This window comes from Rhamphochromis longiceps, linkage group LG18, assembly GCF_057381845.1.
Source record: "Rhamphochromis longiceps isolate RC_006_pf linkage group LG18, R_longiceps_female_GT1.1, whole genome shotgun sequence".
Lineage (NCBI taxonomy): Eukaryota > Metazoa > Chordata > Actinopteri > Cichliformes > Cichlidae > Rhamphochromis > Rhamphochromis longiceps.
This window is the reverse complement of record NC_140574.1, coordinates 9,529,115-9,544,611: the sequence shown is the minus strand read 5'-3', so window position 1 is coordinate 9,544,611 and position 15,497 is coordinate 9,529,115. Positions and strand designations below refer to the sequence as shown.

Genomic DNA, 15,497 nt, shown 5'->3' with positions numbered 1-15,497 from the left:
TCCTTTAGTGTGGTGTTTTTTAAGTGCACGCCTTTTGGATATGTAGGCAACAGGGTATAGTTTGGAAACAAATATAGTTATGAACTCTGTTGGTTTGCCTACATTTTCTTTTTATCATTTCCAGTGTGATAGAGGGTTATCGTATTGCTCAAAATTACAACTTTCTGTAGTATGATCCTATTTTTTTAATTGGACTAAGTCATGTTGTAGTATGCAGCTGTGGTTGTTTCCCCCATAATTGAATTCTTTTTTATTGCCAGGAAGTGACTATGAATGATGTGCGTTTCATTTTTACCTAATGAGTAGGTGTTTAAATTATTACTATGGTTGTCATCATCTTTTGCCTATAAAATAATCATTCTGACTGAAAATCCTTTTTTAACCACCCACTAAAGATCAGGCTTTTTCAAGTATCATGTGTATGTCTGAAGTGTTTGTGAGAATGGGAAGTTTTTATTTAGTCAGTTAGGGCAGCTTTGACCATTAATGTGGGTGTGTGAATGCAGAAGCTCTTCTTTGTTGCTTCTCGGTTATGAATATAGGGAGAATTTATGTTCTACTTGCTGACCTATTCTTGTCTACTCAGATACAGAATAGATGTGATGTATCTGTGTTCTTGGTCTTGGACGGAAACCCCACTGAAATTAGATAGGAACGCTTGGGCCTGGTACTTGTGGCTTGCATTTTTCTTGGCACAGCCACTTTTATTCCTGCTGTACTGTTTCTGCAAGGCATAAAATGAGGTGTCGCTGTTAGGGGGAAAAAAAACAGAAAGAGGAGGATGAAAAGCCTTTTAAGGATGTGGCTGGGACAGAGAATGATCTCAGAAATTGTCCAGTAGGAGTACAGCAACTCTCTTAAGAGTCTAGTGTCACTGCTGTTTTTAGGATCTTATGAAACCTCATCTGGGCCCAACATTGACTTTTGAATTTCTGCTTTGGTTTAATGGGCCTCTTTAGTATATTCATTTAAAACACTGCACCTGTTTTAAGCTTTTGTCATTATTCCTCTCAAACACAGAAAGGCCAGAGTACATAATGACAGTATTTATAGTATTAGCGATAATGTGAAGTCCGACTTCTACGTATGAGCTCATTGTTGGAACCCATACTTAAAGGAATCGTTTAAACACAACACATAGTCTTTGTTTACTTTCTGTTCTTACATCAGGGAAGAAGTTGAAGTCAAATTTCCACATTGGCGCAACATTATGCAAGCGTTTCTAAAATAGCAAAAGTGGATAAGAATAAGGATGAAGTCGTTGTTAAAAATACCCCTTACAATTTCCTGAAACCCAAAGTGACATCATTAGATGTCCACTTTTTGTTCATTCACTAGTTCAGAGCCTTTTTTCATATTTTGAGCTTTTTTTCTTTCTTTTTTTTTTATGAGATCATGAGTCCACAGAGCTCAGGCTCAGGCGGAGAGAGTCCAGAGTCTGCAATTGTTGCAAAAGCTCTGTCTACTTTGTTTGATGCACAGTCAGCAGGCCCTGATCACACGACCTCAGACACCTGATGGGGATATATTGATGTTAACGTTCTCTGATATCCCCTGGTGCTTGTCAATGCAGAGTTGATACCAGAATCTGAAATGGACTTTGAAGTTAACAGGGAGCCAGTGCAACAAAATCTTACTTTCAGCGACATACTTGCTGGGTAGTAGTTATAAAAATGTTCCTAAATGTGCTTAAAAATGTGCAGAAGAGCCAACAGGTATAACAGAAACAATAAAGAACTTGTAGGCAAGAGAAGTGGAGCATGACGTGTACTTAGAAGCAGCCACAAAAAAAGAGTCATTCAGACACATCTGAAGAGAACTAGGCCCTGATACACCTACCTACTATCTCAGCCTATCAATGTGATGGTCAACAATATGCAAAGTAGATGTCAAGTCAGAAATCAGAATCTTTATTGCCATTGTAGCAATAAAACATTGAACATTGAAAAAATGAAAGTGCAACATCGTCATCCGGTACCTTTCTGTGTGGACAAGGGAAACAATAGTTTTGTTTTGCGACATCAAAAGTTTACGCCTGTGTCAGACTGTGCCCCGTGTTATTGTTTGTAGCCTTATGATTGGCCAACATTTATATACAGTTAGAATTATTGCTACCTGTTGCACCTGACATCATTTTTTTGTATTGTCATGTAGATGCCGACATCTTTAAATATGCAAGCAGAAAATCCCTAGTGGCAAAACTTGAGGTTGTGAAATATTTTTATTGACCTGAACACATTCAATCCATAAAATCAAACTCAAAATCATTTTAATTTCTGACTTCCATGGATAAATGGAACAAACTCCAGCTTTAAATTCAGCTGGCAAACAGTTTATAATTGGATGCTTCTTTCATTATTACATTAACATTAACAGGTCACAAGCAATTTACTGCGTGAAAGTTATTATTTCTCACTGAACTCTGTTCTTATTTAAAGGTGTATGTTCTATTCAGCACACATAAGATGCTCAGTCGTCAGGTCAATTTTTCACTTACTGTTGAGACATAGGATCTGAAATATGTCTTCAGTGGAAATGTACAGTGAGTGGAAATTTTCTGCTTATGACCTTAGGTGAAGGAAGGCATTTTTTTGTGTACTCTTCAGCATTTATAGGGAAAGATTTATAGAGTGGCTCAACATGTTTTTATCAGCTAAAGAAATCTTCCTCTAGCTTGACGTATTCTTAAGATATGAAAGCCACATTGTTTACAGGCATTTAAAGACCTTTAGCCGCAGACGTGCTTTCCTGTTCCCCTTTGTACCCTGCTGACTTTGTTTTGGATGGCAGAAAGGTCCAAGACCTGAGCTATTCCTTGGCTAATCTCCCATAATTGGACAATGGGCCCCTATTACAGCCATTTCATTTGAGCCTGTTGAGTAATATTGGCTTGTCTCGTCCCTCCTGAGACAGGACCCAGTCCAAAGTTGCATTTGCTTTTAAATATCTTTAGAATAACATGAAATTGTAACTTGCTCCTTCTTTATTGTTTAGGACTATGTGTAAGACTGCTGGTCAATAAGGAGCCATAAAATGTTCAGGGCACATTCAATACCAAAAAGTTGTAGTAAAAGTACTGAATTGACTTAAATTCAGTTTGCATAGGTCTTAAATGTGTCTTTTAGTCTCAGACATTCTCTAGACATTTTGTTTTTGTGACATGACTGCATCAAAAAGGTCTTGCTTTATAGTTAGATAGATAGATCATGTCAAAAGGACCATTTTAAATATACAAAAATCTTTGTTAAATAGGCCTGATGACTTGAGATGGAGGATTTATGGGCCACCAAGTCTCGGCACCTGAAAATAGTGATGAAGTAAACCATGCTTGATAACATGCTTGTGAGTCACTGGAAATCCAAAGACGGAAGTTTAACAGCAAAAATGATCAGAATGTAGACTGATACCTGGAGATAAGTAGATATTTTGTATGAAAACAATATTTTTGTCATTTGGACACTTTGCTTAAACTCATTCAAACACTTAAAATTTTTCTTACTGTTCATTTTATGTTTCACTTAAAGTGGGAATAAATGTTAAAGCCTTAATTTGCATTTGCTTATACCTCTCATTGGCTACAATGGCTACTTCAATCAGCAGCATAGAAAAAAAAAGTCTGCCATGAAGCTTACTCATTAAATTTCTTCTTTCTTTCTTTCTACAGGTCTCCAGGGATACAACATACCTCTGTCAAACATGTGAAATCCTTATTTGGGTGAAGTTCTCAGTTACAAGCAGTGATGATTTGGATTACTTGGAAAATTCTTGGGTTCAGATTCAGAAACAGAAGTCTATGTGTGTGATATATTTTCTCCCGCAACACAAACTGTGCAAATACTGTTCTGCCGTGAAACCCTCGGCTCCGCGAAAACCAACCAGTCCACTTGTCATGCGGGTACATTACAGAAAAACACCCATAATACCCTCACTGGTACCACCGTCATTCACGTCACCATGGAACGGAATAAACGCAATTCCATTGCTGGGTTTCCTACACGACCTGAATGCCTCAATGAGGACAGAGATGATATCGGAGGGGTAGGAGTGTGTGAGATGGGAATGGCTCCACCTTTGCAGGTTGGTTTTTAGTTTAGTTTAAAATTGTTACATGTTATACACTATACAGGACTCGTGTGCACTCTACAACTCAATGTAAAGCCAGTGTAGAGCTTGGACAACAGTATAATTATAACCTGTACAGTCTAGTCTGTACTTAGCTATAGATTAGTGGCTTTTTTCAGAAACTGTTTCTGACAACCTCTTCAGCCCAAACAAAGTTGTGGTATGGTCCTGCAACATGCTCATCAAACATGTCCTTTTCTGTGTTCTCCAGGTGTCTTCCCCATCATCCTACCGAGCCCTCATCAGTGCCTTCTCCTGTCTTACACGCCTTGATGACTTCTCCCGCGAGTGGATTGGCTCAGGATTTTTCTCTGATGTATTCAGGGTGTGTAGAGATCAGATATTACCTCACTCTTTTCTCAAGTTCAGTCTTTTCTTTCACTGTCTTCTCATTTTATAACCATGCCTCATTTCATACCTCAAGCAAGAGTGTCAGATTTGACCTCAGCTGAATTCTTCACCCTTGGTGCCTGACATAGTTTTATTTTGTGATTCGATTGCACTCAGTCTCATTATTAATTAGGCTCTGCTAAATGAAGCTGCAGCAGAAGAAACTTTTTTTTTTGGTCTGTTGTATTATCAGTCCACCATGACAGTTACAAATTTTTGCATGACTCATTGTGGTTTAGATAAGCAGTTATCTATTTATCAAACTGTTAGGGGTGGGCGATAGAAACAATAAAAATTTGGCCAACGATAGAGATTTTGACTATACCGCTCTATCGCCATAGCGCATGTTGATGATGTCGTCAAGCTGTGCCTGTTTTGGTCGAAAGCATCGCAGCGGCTACAACCATTATCATCTGCAAATTATGCCGGGCGACAGTCATAGCAAAGAGATGAAGCACTTTTAAAATATGGGGAAAGCCAAAAACTGCGCTTCCTCCACTTCCGTAACATTGATTCATTAATGTTGAATTCTCTCGCAGCTGTTCTGTTCCCATGTTGTTGCAGTATATTAATAACTAACCTTGTATTGTGGATGAATAATCTCAGTTGTTCTCCTTACTGAAGCTTGGCCCATGTATAGCATCCTGCTATGCGATTGCATTTGTCCCTGACCACCAGAATCCCTCACGTTAACTTTTATCGAGTGGAAAAAAAGTTGGCGTTCATCCTCCAGCTTCACTGTGCTAATGTTATGCTAACATAGCTGTGTTGCTAGCAATCACGTAGCACATCATTATATACCAGGTAGTCCAACTTCAGTAACCCTGCAAACGCCACTGCTGTTTAGTTTTCTGTCTTCATTTATGTTGGAAATGGTAGCAGAGCTGTACATTTTAATTAGTTTCAAAAATCTCTCAGTCAGAACATGGTATGTCATGTTTAGCTGGAAACTAGCGAGCTAACTTCCTGTTAACTTCTAATTCTGTTAAATGTAATAAATTCTGTTTTCATGGATGCCTGGATGTTAAACTTAATTGTTACACCTGGTAAAGCAGCAACGCTGATGATTTTATTAAAGATGAAAGAATTTAGACTGTTTTTAACTCTCAGTGTTCGTTTGACTTTGGGACCTGAAGAGGAGTTTTGGACCCAGATTACTCCGCGAAGCTCCTCACTACGGCAGCCGTAATGCTCTGACAATCCATCAAGAAGTGCGGCTTACCAAAGTTGTACTAAAACATTTTTTAACAGATTTCTGCACGCCAAAATCGGTTCGAGGTCAGTAAGCACAACCAGAATTCATACATAAGGCACACTCTCGATTTTTGAGAAAATTAAAGGATTTTAAGTGTGCCTTATAGTGTGGAAAATACGTTATACAGAAGAAAATAATATATCACGATATATATATATATATTAGGGGTGCAACGATACACAAAATTCACGGTTCGGTTCGATACTTTGGTGTCACGGTTCGATATTTTTTCGATACAAAAAAAATGTTCATGCCTTCTTAATTTGTCATTTATTAAAATTATAAATATATATTTTAACTCAAAAGTACAGTTTTTAAATTTAACCCTAACCCTTGTACGTGTTTTTTATTTTGACAGCGAATGCGCACCTGCGGACCACTTATGTGCAGCCCTGGTTATTTAGCTCGTCATATTGCAGCCACAGAAATTCTTTTGTCCATGAAACCATAAAGCTGCACTTTCTTTTTGCCTTATAGTCTGATTTGTCATAACTTCTCCGTTTTGTGGTAAGCTTTTCTTTGGCTGTCACTTCTTCACCCTGACCTGTCTTATTTGGCTCAGCAGAACTGAAATGCTTTTACACACTCACTCACATAAGCTCAGCGATTCTCTGCGCGATCAACCTCTCACATGTTTAAGCTTGCTGCGGGAGATTTCACTTGTCATGTTTGCATAGTAAGCTAACGATTAATAAGACGATGTCAGAGGAATTGGTGCACAAATTATCATCACTCACAGATCAGTGCTGTCGCTCTCTATACACAGTTCACACGATTGCAAAGTGAAAGCAAAAAAACAAGCGCAAATTCAAACGCGATTTCAATATGTCACATATTGACAGTGGCTCACCGATGCCAATGACATAATTACCCAGCTACATTTCCGAAAGAATGCAAAAGCATTGACATATATTTTTCTTCCTACAATAGCCCGACTGGAAAAATCGCTAGCTCCGGGACGTCGGGCTAGCGATATTGCAAGCCCTGTATCTGATTGAGGAATCACTCATCTTTGGAAAAGAGAGTTTATTACAGAGAAATGTCTCTTTCCAAAATAAAAGCTATACTATCCGCTTCTTCTGGGCTATATTCTCAGCAGCATAAGGAGAATCATGTGCTAACAGCTGTCTAAATGACTCGGCTAAAGTTAGTAGCATGCTTGTTGTTTTTGTCTTTGCACAAATCTCCGTTAACGAGCTACCGCCGATCACCCCGTGCATGGGGCTAGACGGCCAACACGTTAACGAGCTAACTGCGCTAACACACTAGTTCCCACCCATGTAATTGAGCATTGTGTGGCACATCCAACATACTGTTTTACTTTAGTCCATGACTCGCTTACCTTCAGGGTCATACGCCACATGAAAACCAAAATAATTCCAAACACCACATCTGAATGAGGGTGGGGGAGGTGCCCTGCGCTCTTCCTTCTGACGATGCTGTCTGTGTTGAGCGCTCAGTGGATCTGCGCTCGACAGTGCAGCCTAGGCGGAGTAGTCGAACGCAGATTCACTGAGCGCTCAACACAGACAGCATCGTCAGAAGGAAAGTTGATAAAATAAATTACAAATGTTGTATTGTTCGATACATATGCGTACCGAACCGAAAGCACTGTATCGAACGGTTCAATATCGATACGAATATTGTTGCACCCCTAATATATATATATATATATATATATATATATATATATATATATATATATATATATATATATATATATATATATATATCGTTACCGCACGTTTTTCAAATTATACCGTGATGTGGATTTTAGGCCATATCGCCCAGCCCTACAAACTATTATAATTTATTTTTCCTTGTTAGCTTTTGTGTATTGGAATTTCAACTTGGCTTTAGTGCAGGGGGATTGGCCATGTACTGGATTGTATGCAACATGAGACCTCCAGTGGAGATGACCTGCTGTGACATTTGGTTTCCATTGTGTCGTGGGTGGGCTGATTGATGATACTGTTGTTGTCTGACAGCCAGTGGTGTTTGAGTGACGTGTGTGTTGTTAGGAACAGCTCAAGCTAATCCAGAAGATTTGTATTGGAGCGAATCTAGGTATATTGTAATTGGTTTTTATTAGCCATATTAAGCTTGTAGAAAGTGCTGTTATTCAGCACTATTCTAACCCATTGTGTAGTTTGTATGCCAGCTCTCAGAAACATGCCATTGTTATTGATGTAAAACCCCTGGAAGTTATTCATAACTCACAGTGCTGCAACTGGGCTAAAGAGTGGATTAAAAAAACAAAAAATAAACAAAGCAAACACCATTGACGAATGATTTTAGAGACATTTGGGGTGTGTTTCATTGAAGGGAAACAAGCATAATCACTGTGAGATAAGCATTACTCACTTTGTTTTCTATACTGCTATAGAAAATGATCAGAGCTGAGGCAAAAGAAGGAGTTTAAAGAGGAGGGACAGATTCGGGTGGATCCTGGGGTGGTGTGGAAAGACTGATGAACGGGATGTGGTGCTTCAGAAGAGGTTTTAGGTGTTTACTGAGTACAAAGGAAGGCAAGGATGAGGGCTACAGAGGAGAGGAAGAGGAGTTTGAAAGGAGGGGGGGGTGTAAGGATTGGTTAGAGGTTGAGTTATTTTGGGGTGGCAGGGGCTTGGTAAAGGGTTTGAGACAGACACTAGGGTTATGGTTTCCATCTGAGAAGGCGAGGTGGAAAAATGGGGAGACACTAGAGAGGAAGATGGGAGAGGGGGAAAAATGCTACCCCTACAGACTTGATGATTACTTGGGCATGATTTGCTGGAGCCCACAGAGGGGAGAAAAAGGGGGGGATGAGGAATAACTGCAGATGGGGGGGATGTGAAGAGTGAGGAATTGGGGGTCGGACGGATGTGGGGGAGGAGGCCTTTAGAGGAGTGGCCATCTGTTGTTTCTGCTGTCCTGTGGTGGGGACTGTCGGCTCTTTTAGCTTCTCTATAGGCTCCTCTTGTTCATGTATATCTTTCATCTGTTTCTTTGTTAATTTCTATTTGTGTTATTTCAGTTATTATATTGTTTATAATGGATTGGATTTATATAGCGCTTTATAGGCACCCAAAGCGCTTTACAATGCCACTATTCATTCACTCTCACATTCATACACTGGTGGAGGCAGCTACAGTTGTAGCCACAGCTGCCCTGGGGCAGACTGACAGAAGCGAGGCTGCCATATCGCGCCATCGGCCCCTCTGGCCAACACCAGTAGGAAAGTAGGGTAAAGTGTCTTGCCCAAGGACACAACGACCAGGACAGAGAGCCCAGGGATCGAACCGGCGACCTTCCGGTTACAGATGCGATTCACAACCCCCTGAGCCACGGTCACCCTTTTAGCCATGCCCACTCCTTTGAACTTGAACAGAGACATTTTTGTTTGTGCATGTGTGAGACACAGAGAGAAGTCGATACAGAAAACTCTCACAGACTAAATTCAAGTTCATTATATTTTTTGAAGTTCTGCTTATACACGGTATATAATAGTGATCATCTTGCACTAAGTAATGAACTTGCAGTGCAGAGGAACTAGTGTTATTCTGTATACTTTCCTTTAATTGTTAATGTTGCCTGCATAATCCACATTGATTTTTGCCTGTGTTGTCAAGTTCCCATCCTACTGATGGGATATCACAGTGGCTGTGTAATGGAAGATAGCTGCTATAAGATGACATAAATTTGCCATTTATTTATTTATTTATTTATTTATTTATAGTGAATATAAGAGCGTTTTTGGGACTGTATACCCCCCTCCCCCAGTCTTTATTGAATCTAATCAAATGTAGCAGTTTTTAAAAAAGGAATGCACGACTAAAAGTGACCAAAACTCTTTTACTAACAAACCATGTTTATCCAGCATCCAGTATTGAGTAAGTGTCCAAAACAAACCAACATATGTGACAGGTGAACCTTTGTTCTTGTAATGGTTCATGCTTTACCAAACAAAGAATGCACAATGGCCCATACAGTAACACTGGCAGCACTGAAACCTTTTATTCACTGTGCAGTTTAAAATGATCTTTGAAGTGTTGGTTTAAGTTGCTGCAGAATGAATGATAGCATAACTGCTATACTAACGTGCCAGTTAGCAGGTCTGGTTTGCATGAGTCTATGAATAATTTTCCACAGTTAACACCTCATCTGGAGCTTATGATATTTGAATAGTTGCCTTATGTACTGAAGCTCATCTTTCCGTAGATACAGGATTAATTTAGGCTTTTGAAATTACTTTCTTAAAAGCTTTTTAAATGCTTCTGATGGGAGGAAAGAGTTTGCATGTGCAGGTAGATAGATTTGCATACAGTGTCTTAGTCAATTGGTTCTCCTGACGTCTAGACAGGCACATTGGGGCTTTCTACCTTTAATAGTAACCACAGGAATCTGTAAAATAATCTGTGTTTCCTTCAGTAGATATTAAATATATTAAGCAAATTGAACTGCTGATATTTTAGAAAGTGTGTGTATGTGTGTGTGTTTGTATTTGCAATGGCTCCAAAGTATATCTTTAAATTTGGGATAAAAACAAACAAAATCAAAATCTGCATACACGTCTCTATTTCGTGTTACATTTGATGTTGATTAAGAAATATTTGCTTCTAAATTTTGATTCAACTTTCTTGGTTTTGACTTTTAGGCATTTAAATTTAAACATGCTACCAACATAGCACCTCTTGCTAGTCAATTGCAGTCAATGAAAAATAAATGCTAGTAGATTGTTTAAAAAAAAAGTGTACTGTACTGTTTCAAAGCTTCAACGGGAAATGTTTTAAAGTTGTCACAATCCAATGACCTGTTAGGTTTGCCGTGCTGGGATAGTCTCCAGCCAGCCATGGAGGGATTGAGTGTGATGCCACAACTATGTAACAAATCAATGGAAACTAAATCCTGACGCAGAATCATATAAAATTGATTGTGGAGCACTGACCTGACTGTTTCCTTTGTCATGGCTGGTCAGCATTGACTGACCTCATTTCACTTCTCTTTTATGTCCTGCCCTTTGTTTTTTTGGCTTCCTCTGTTTTCTTGCCTGAAGAACCAGATTTAATATTTTTTTGGGTTATAATTGCAGAAGAGCTTGGTTGCAAGCTGTTCAAGGCCTTAACTGTTGTGCTCATTTTAGGCATTATGCAGTCATAGTTAATCTGCCCTAGATATGAAGGATGAGACAGTGTTTGGTTGTATTTGACTGTAACTGAACACATTGTCATTTGACTTTTTTCCAGGTACGTCATCGAGCTTCAGACCAAGTTATGGCTCTGAAGATGAACAAGCTCAGCAGTAACAGGGCTAATATGTTGAGAGAAGTCCAGCTAATGAACCGGCTTAATCATCCAAACATACTCAGGTTAGTAATCGAATAAGAGTAATTTATTTTCCAGCCAGGGCTCTTAAAAATAAATAAATAAATAAATAACCTTTGTTAATTGAATCTTAATTTAAAATGTTGGTTGCTTCTAAAAGCTGCATTAATTTAACTTTTAAAACAAAGCAAGCAAAATCATTATTTTGTTCCAGATAATTATTACGTTATGGTGCAGATTTTAAGAAACTCATTCTTAGTAACGATTTCAGAAACTCTAGATGATATTCAGCACAAATGACTGTGTGCAGAAAATAATTTCTACTAACACCTGCCTGTGTGATGATAAACAAAATATATTTATAGTCTTCCACCCCCTTCACCACCACTTCTCTTCTGTCATTTGCTCTTGTGCTTGTGGTTGTGACCTGTTTCCTTTGGGGTTGGTTTGAAACTGTGTCAAACATAGAGCCTATTAGCAATGGATTTTCTAAGCTGCCAACTCCTGTTAGGGTTTCACCAGATGCCTGGAAGCAAGAAGCAAGGAGGGCCCTCTCTGTCACAGGGAAGGGGAAAGGCAGAAGCTGTATACAGTCATGAACATTTTCTTTTCAGTTATCTGCTGTATGATTGGCAAAGTGTCAAAAAGTTGGTGACATTTGTGGTCCTTGCTGATTTGTGTTGTCTCCATTTAACATTTTTCAGAATTAAAATAGAAATCAATGTCAAACCGTTTTAAAAGGGCAGTCGCAGTTTTGCTTTTCTTCTTCTTTTTGGACCTAGTACTAAATAAATAGTAACACAGGTAAGCATGATGCATTGATAGACTTAACAAGTGCCTCGCTTAGCCAGAGATACCTGCTAAATAGCACCAAGTAATGTAGAAATAAAGTGGATACTGTCCTAATAGTATATTAACTTTAAGCCTTAATAAAATTCAAAGGGGTGAGATATACACAAAAAATTGGCTACATAGTGCAGTAGTTTACATGTTTGCTTAACAAGTGAAAAGTTCCCAGTTCGATTCTAGGAGGAGACACAAATGTCTTTGGGGTTGCATCAGAAGAAGGCATCTGATGTTAAAGTCTGCCAAAACAAATGTGATCCCCTGTGAATAAGTGAGCAGCTGAAAGTAGCTTTTTTTCACTCTGTGCTGTTCTTGTGAAAGGGAAAATTGGATACATGTAGCAAAGCCTGTTTTAGTTGCAAAGTTTTAACATGGGATTCTAGAGGACTTGACTTACTTTTGCAGCCTCAATTTGCCATTTAAGGAACTCTGATTTTTGGAATTTGTTTTTGGGCTTCACTTTTCAGCGCCACAGGTTGCAACTTGGTCAGAACCTAGGCATCATGATGAAATTGACTTTAAGTTCCATTTTCTTTAAGATCTAACTTCCTGTTGAAGTTAAATGCACATAATCTTTGGCCACTTTCAACTTTGAATCCATAATTACGCTGCTGTCCTGCTGACTAATTTCTCTAATGTCCTTAAAAGTCTTCTGTTTCTGTAGTGTAATGCCACTTTTCATGACTTTATTTTGTTTTGCTTTGTTTAAACATTAAGAACATTGACATAAATGGACAAAGGCCAAAACAAAACTGGAAGCTAGTAAAGATCTAAAAAAGATACATAAATATGTGAAGCCTGTGGATTTGAGCAAGGCTGCCTCTGTTAATAGTTAAAGTTACTTATGTATGTATAACTTTGCATAATCATGATTTTTCCCAGTCTTTCAGTTAGTCAGTTGTTACAGTTTTCTTTGCAGCTGCCAGAAGAATCTTACACAGGTATTAGTGTTTTGGATGTACATGTCCTTTAAGGTGTATAAAATCAAATGTGCTTGTGGAATTATATAACCAATGGCTGCTGTCCAAGAAAAGTTTTAGTTTTCCACATCTAAAAAATATGAATAGTATATTTTAGTTCTTCAGATTGTATTTGTTTTATGGTTCTTAAATGCAGATCTTATCCATATTTAAACCTCTTCAAATGACATCTGTGGTAAAATGCAAAGGTGTTTAACTTTAATTTTACTGCAGGAAAGTATGGAAAGTGGGTACACTTAATAAAATGTTGAATATGAGATGTTATTTCAATTAGAACAACTGTTTTGCTATAAAATAGGTTTGTTATTTTGTCTTTGTAGTAAATATTTCACATTCTACTTTGGGCATGTGTGTGGGGGAGTGTGTGTTTACGGCCATGCACACATATGCATAAATATCTTTGTGTGTTCACGGACACACAAGCACACATCGTTTACAATGCCATCTTTGTTAAGCGTGCTTCATGGTTTGTGTGTCTGTGTGCTAACAAGCTTGCACTGAGGGGGTCATTGTTAGCTAAAGTCCAATAAGGGCCCACAGAGTTGACCTTTTTGTTTACTTCAGAATTATGAGGTCCTCAACTGAGTTTGTGAACAGTTGGTTCATGTGTTGCTCTGGACACACACACACACACACACACACACACACACACACACACACACACACACACACACACACACACACACACACCATTAGATTTCAAGTGAAGGGGTACACAGCCCTCTCTGGGCTCAATTTATTTTATAAATACAGATGAATAAAAAGTCATCCAAAATTGAGGAAGAATGATCTGACATGATAAGTTGAGGCTGTGTTTATCCTTGATTAAAGTGTTTGTCATTGTGGTAGATTTAATTATTTAGTTATTTAGTTTAATATCAGAAATTGAATTTGTCAGTGTGATTATGAAACACTGACACAACAGAAAGGGTGTTAGCGTGATTGTGGTTTTGTTTATTACTATATTAAAATTTGCAGGAAAGGCAGAGGGAGAAATGGAAGGAATGCAGGTGAAGCAGCTGAGCTGTTATTATCCTGCTGTTATGAGACTGTCTGACAGTAATCACCGGTCCGGTCTTGCCTATTGGAATTTTAATCTTTTCTCAACTGTTGTTGCTGCTTTCTTCTCTTCACTCATAACAGAAAAGGTCACAAAGTATTTTAATCTATTTTTTATACACACTACATAGCAAGTGATTCTATAGTGTAATGGTTAACACATTTTCTTGGCAAGCAAAAGGCTGTTACTTTGATTCCAGCTGGAAGCACAAATGCCCTTTGGGGTTGTATGAGGAAGGGTATCTAGTGTAAAACACCTCCTGTGATAAGGGAGCAGACAACTTCTTCTAGCAAGTTATTGAACTAGTTAGAAACTGTGTTTGTGGCTTGCAAAGATAAGAACATTTGTCTGTCAGTGTCTCAACCACATTTTTCTTTTATCAAGTCAAATTATTACACATATCTTCAATTAATCTTTGAAATGGTGCTTATAAAACATGTTTTAACAACAACATTTTTCATTGCATCTGTCTTCTAGGTTTAAAGGAGTTTGTGTCCATGAGGGCCAGCTTCATGCTCTCACAGAGGTAGGAGAACATATGCACAAACACACAATTTCACACTGAAGCTTCTGTGCACACTAATATGTGAGATCAAAGCGTGGCTGCTAATGAAAGGTCGAGCACTGGGGCACCTATGCTATAATTCTTTTTGTGTTAGTGTGGCTTGTGTGCGTTCTTGTTATTTTCAAGTGAACACCACGTAATCCATGAGCACAACACAGAAGTGCACAAGCCTGTAATTGTGGAAAACCAAGAGAACTGAATGTCCTTATTTATGTGTAACCCTTGGCCTCTGTGTGAGTAAGCGGGAGGGAGAATTTGATACAGGCAACTAATCAAGCTTTCCAGGGAAGGTAAACGTTTGGATATCTTTGTGATTAATGTTATTTAAATTCACATAGCCCAATTTTAGTCACAGAAAATGTCCAATAGACACATGACATATCTGAGTCTGAATGAAAGGATGAGTTGCACAGAACATCAGGTCTTATCCTCCAAATTACAAAAGAATAAACTGAGGCAGAAACAGAACCCTTGGTGGCGTTTATGTTATAGTAAAGGGCCCCTTGTTACCAAGTAGCTTTGATTTTTCTCAAGTCATTCTGAATACTGAACAGTATTCTCCAACATTGCAAGTTGCTTTTTGCTTCTCATGTGTGTTTTTTTTGGGGTAATTTAAATAATAAATACAATGGGGTAGTTGTTGCTCGGGAGGTAGAACAGGTCATCTACTAATTTGAAAGTTGGTGGTTTGATCCCTGACTGCTTCAAAGTATCTTTGGGCAACTACTGAACCCCAAGTTGTTCACCGGGGTGTGAGTGCTAGATAGAAAACAGGCGTAGAAAAAAGTGCTTCTATAAATGTGAGTGAATAAGAGAAGTTAAAAGCTTCTTTTAACTAATAAAGCTTTTTGCTTCTGTCAGTCTCAGATCTCCAGGCATTCAGACATAGATTTCTTTTTGTCTGTATTTCTGTAACAAAAGGTTTTAACAGGAGTTTATTAGCCTTGTTCTAACCCCTAACATGGAGATTACTAAA

At 38.4% G+C, this 15,497-nt stretch overlaps 1 protein-coding gene across 3 annotated transcripts in view; it reads left to right on the top strand.

The window, feature by feature from the left end:
* The window catches only part of tesk2 (testis associated actin remodelling kinase 2), a 36,400-nt gene that overhangs the window by 2,005 nt on the left and 18,898 nt on the right, over positions 1 to 15,497 (top strand). For 2 of the 3 annotated variants that reach the window (XM_085389868.1, XM_085389869.1), the window contains 4 exons: positions 3,665 to 4,077; positions 4,334 to 4,447; positions 10,993 to 11,114; positions 14,434 to 14,482. In XM_085389868.1, the coding sequence (XP_085245994.1) occupies positions 3,955 to 4,077; positions 4,334 to 4,447; positions 10,993 to 11,114; positions 14,434 to 14,482 (408 nt within the window). In that variant the 5' untranslated portion in view covers positions 3,665 to 3,954. The remainder of the gene's footprint in view (positions 1 to 3,664; positions 4,078 to 4,333; positions 4,448 to 10,992; positions 11,115 to 14,433; positions 14,483 to 15,497) is intronic. The other variant, XM_085389870.1, reaches the window with a different exon arrangement.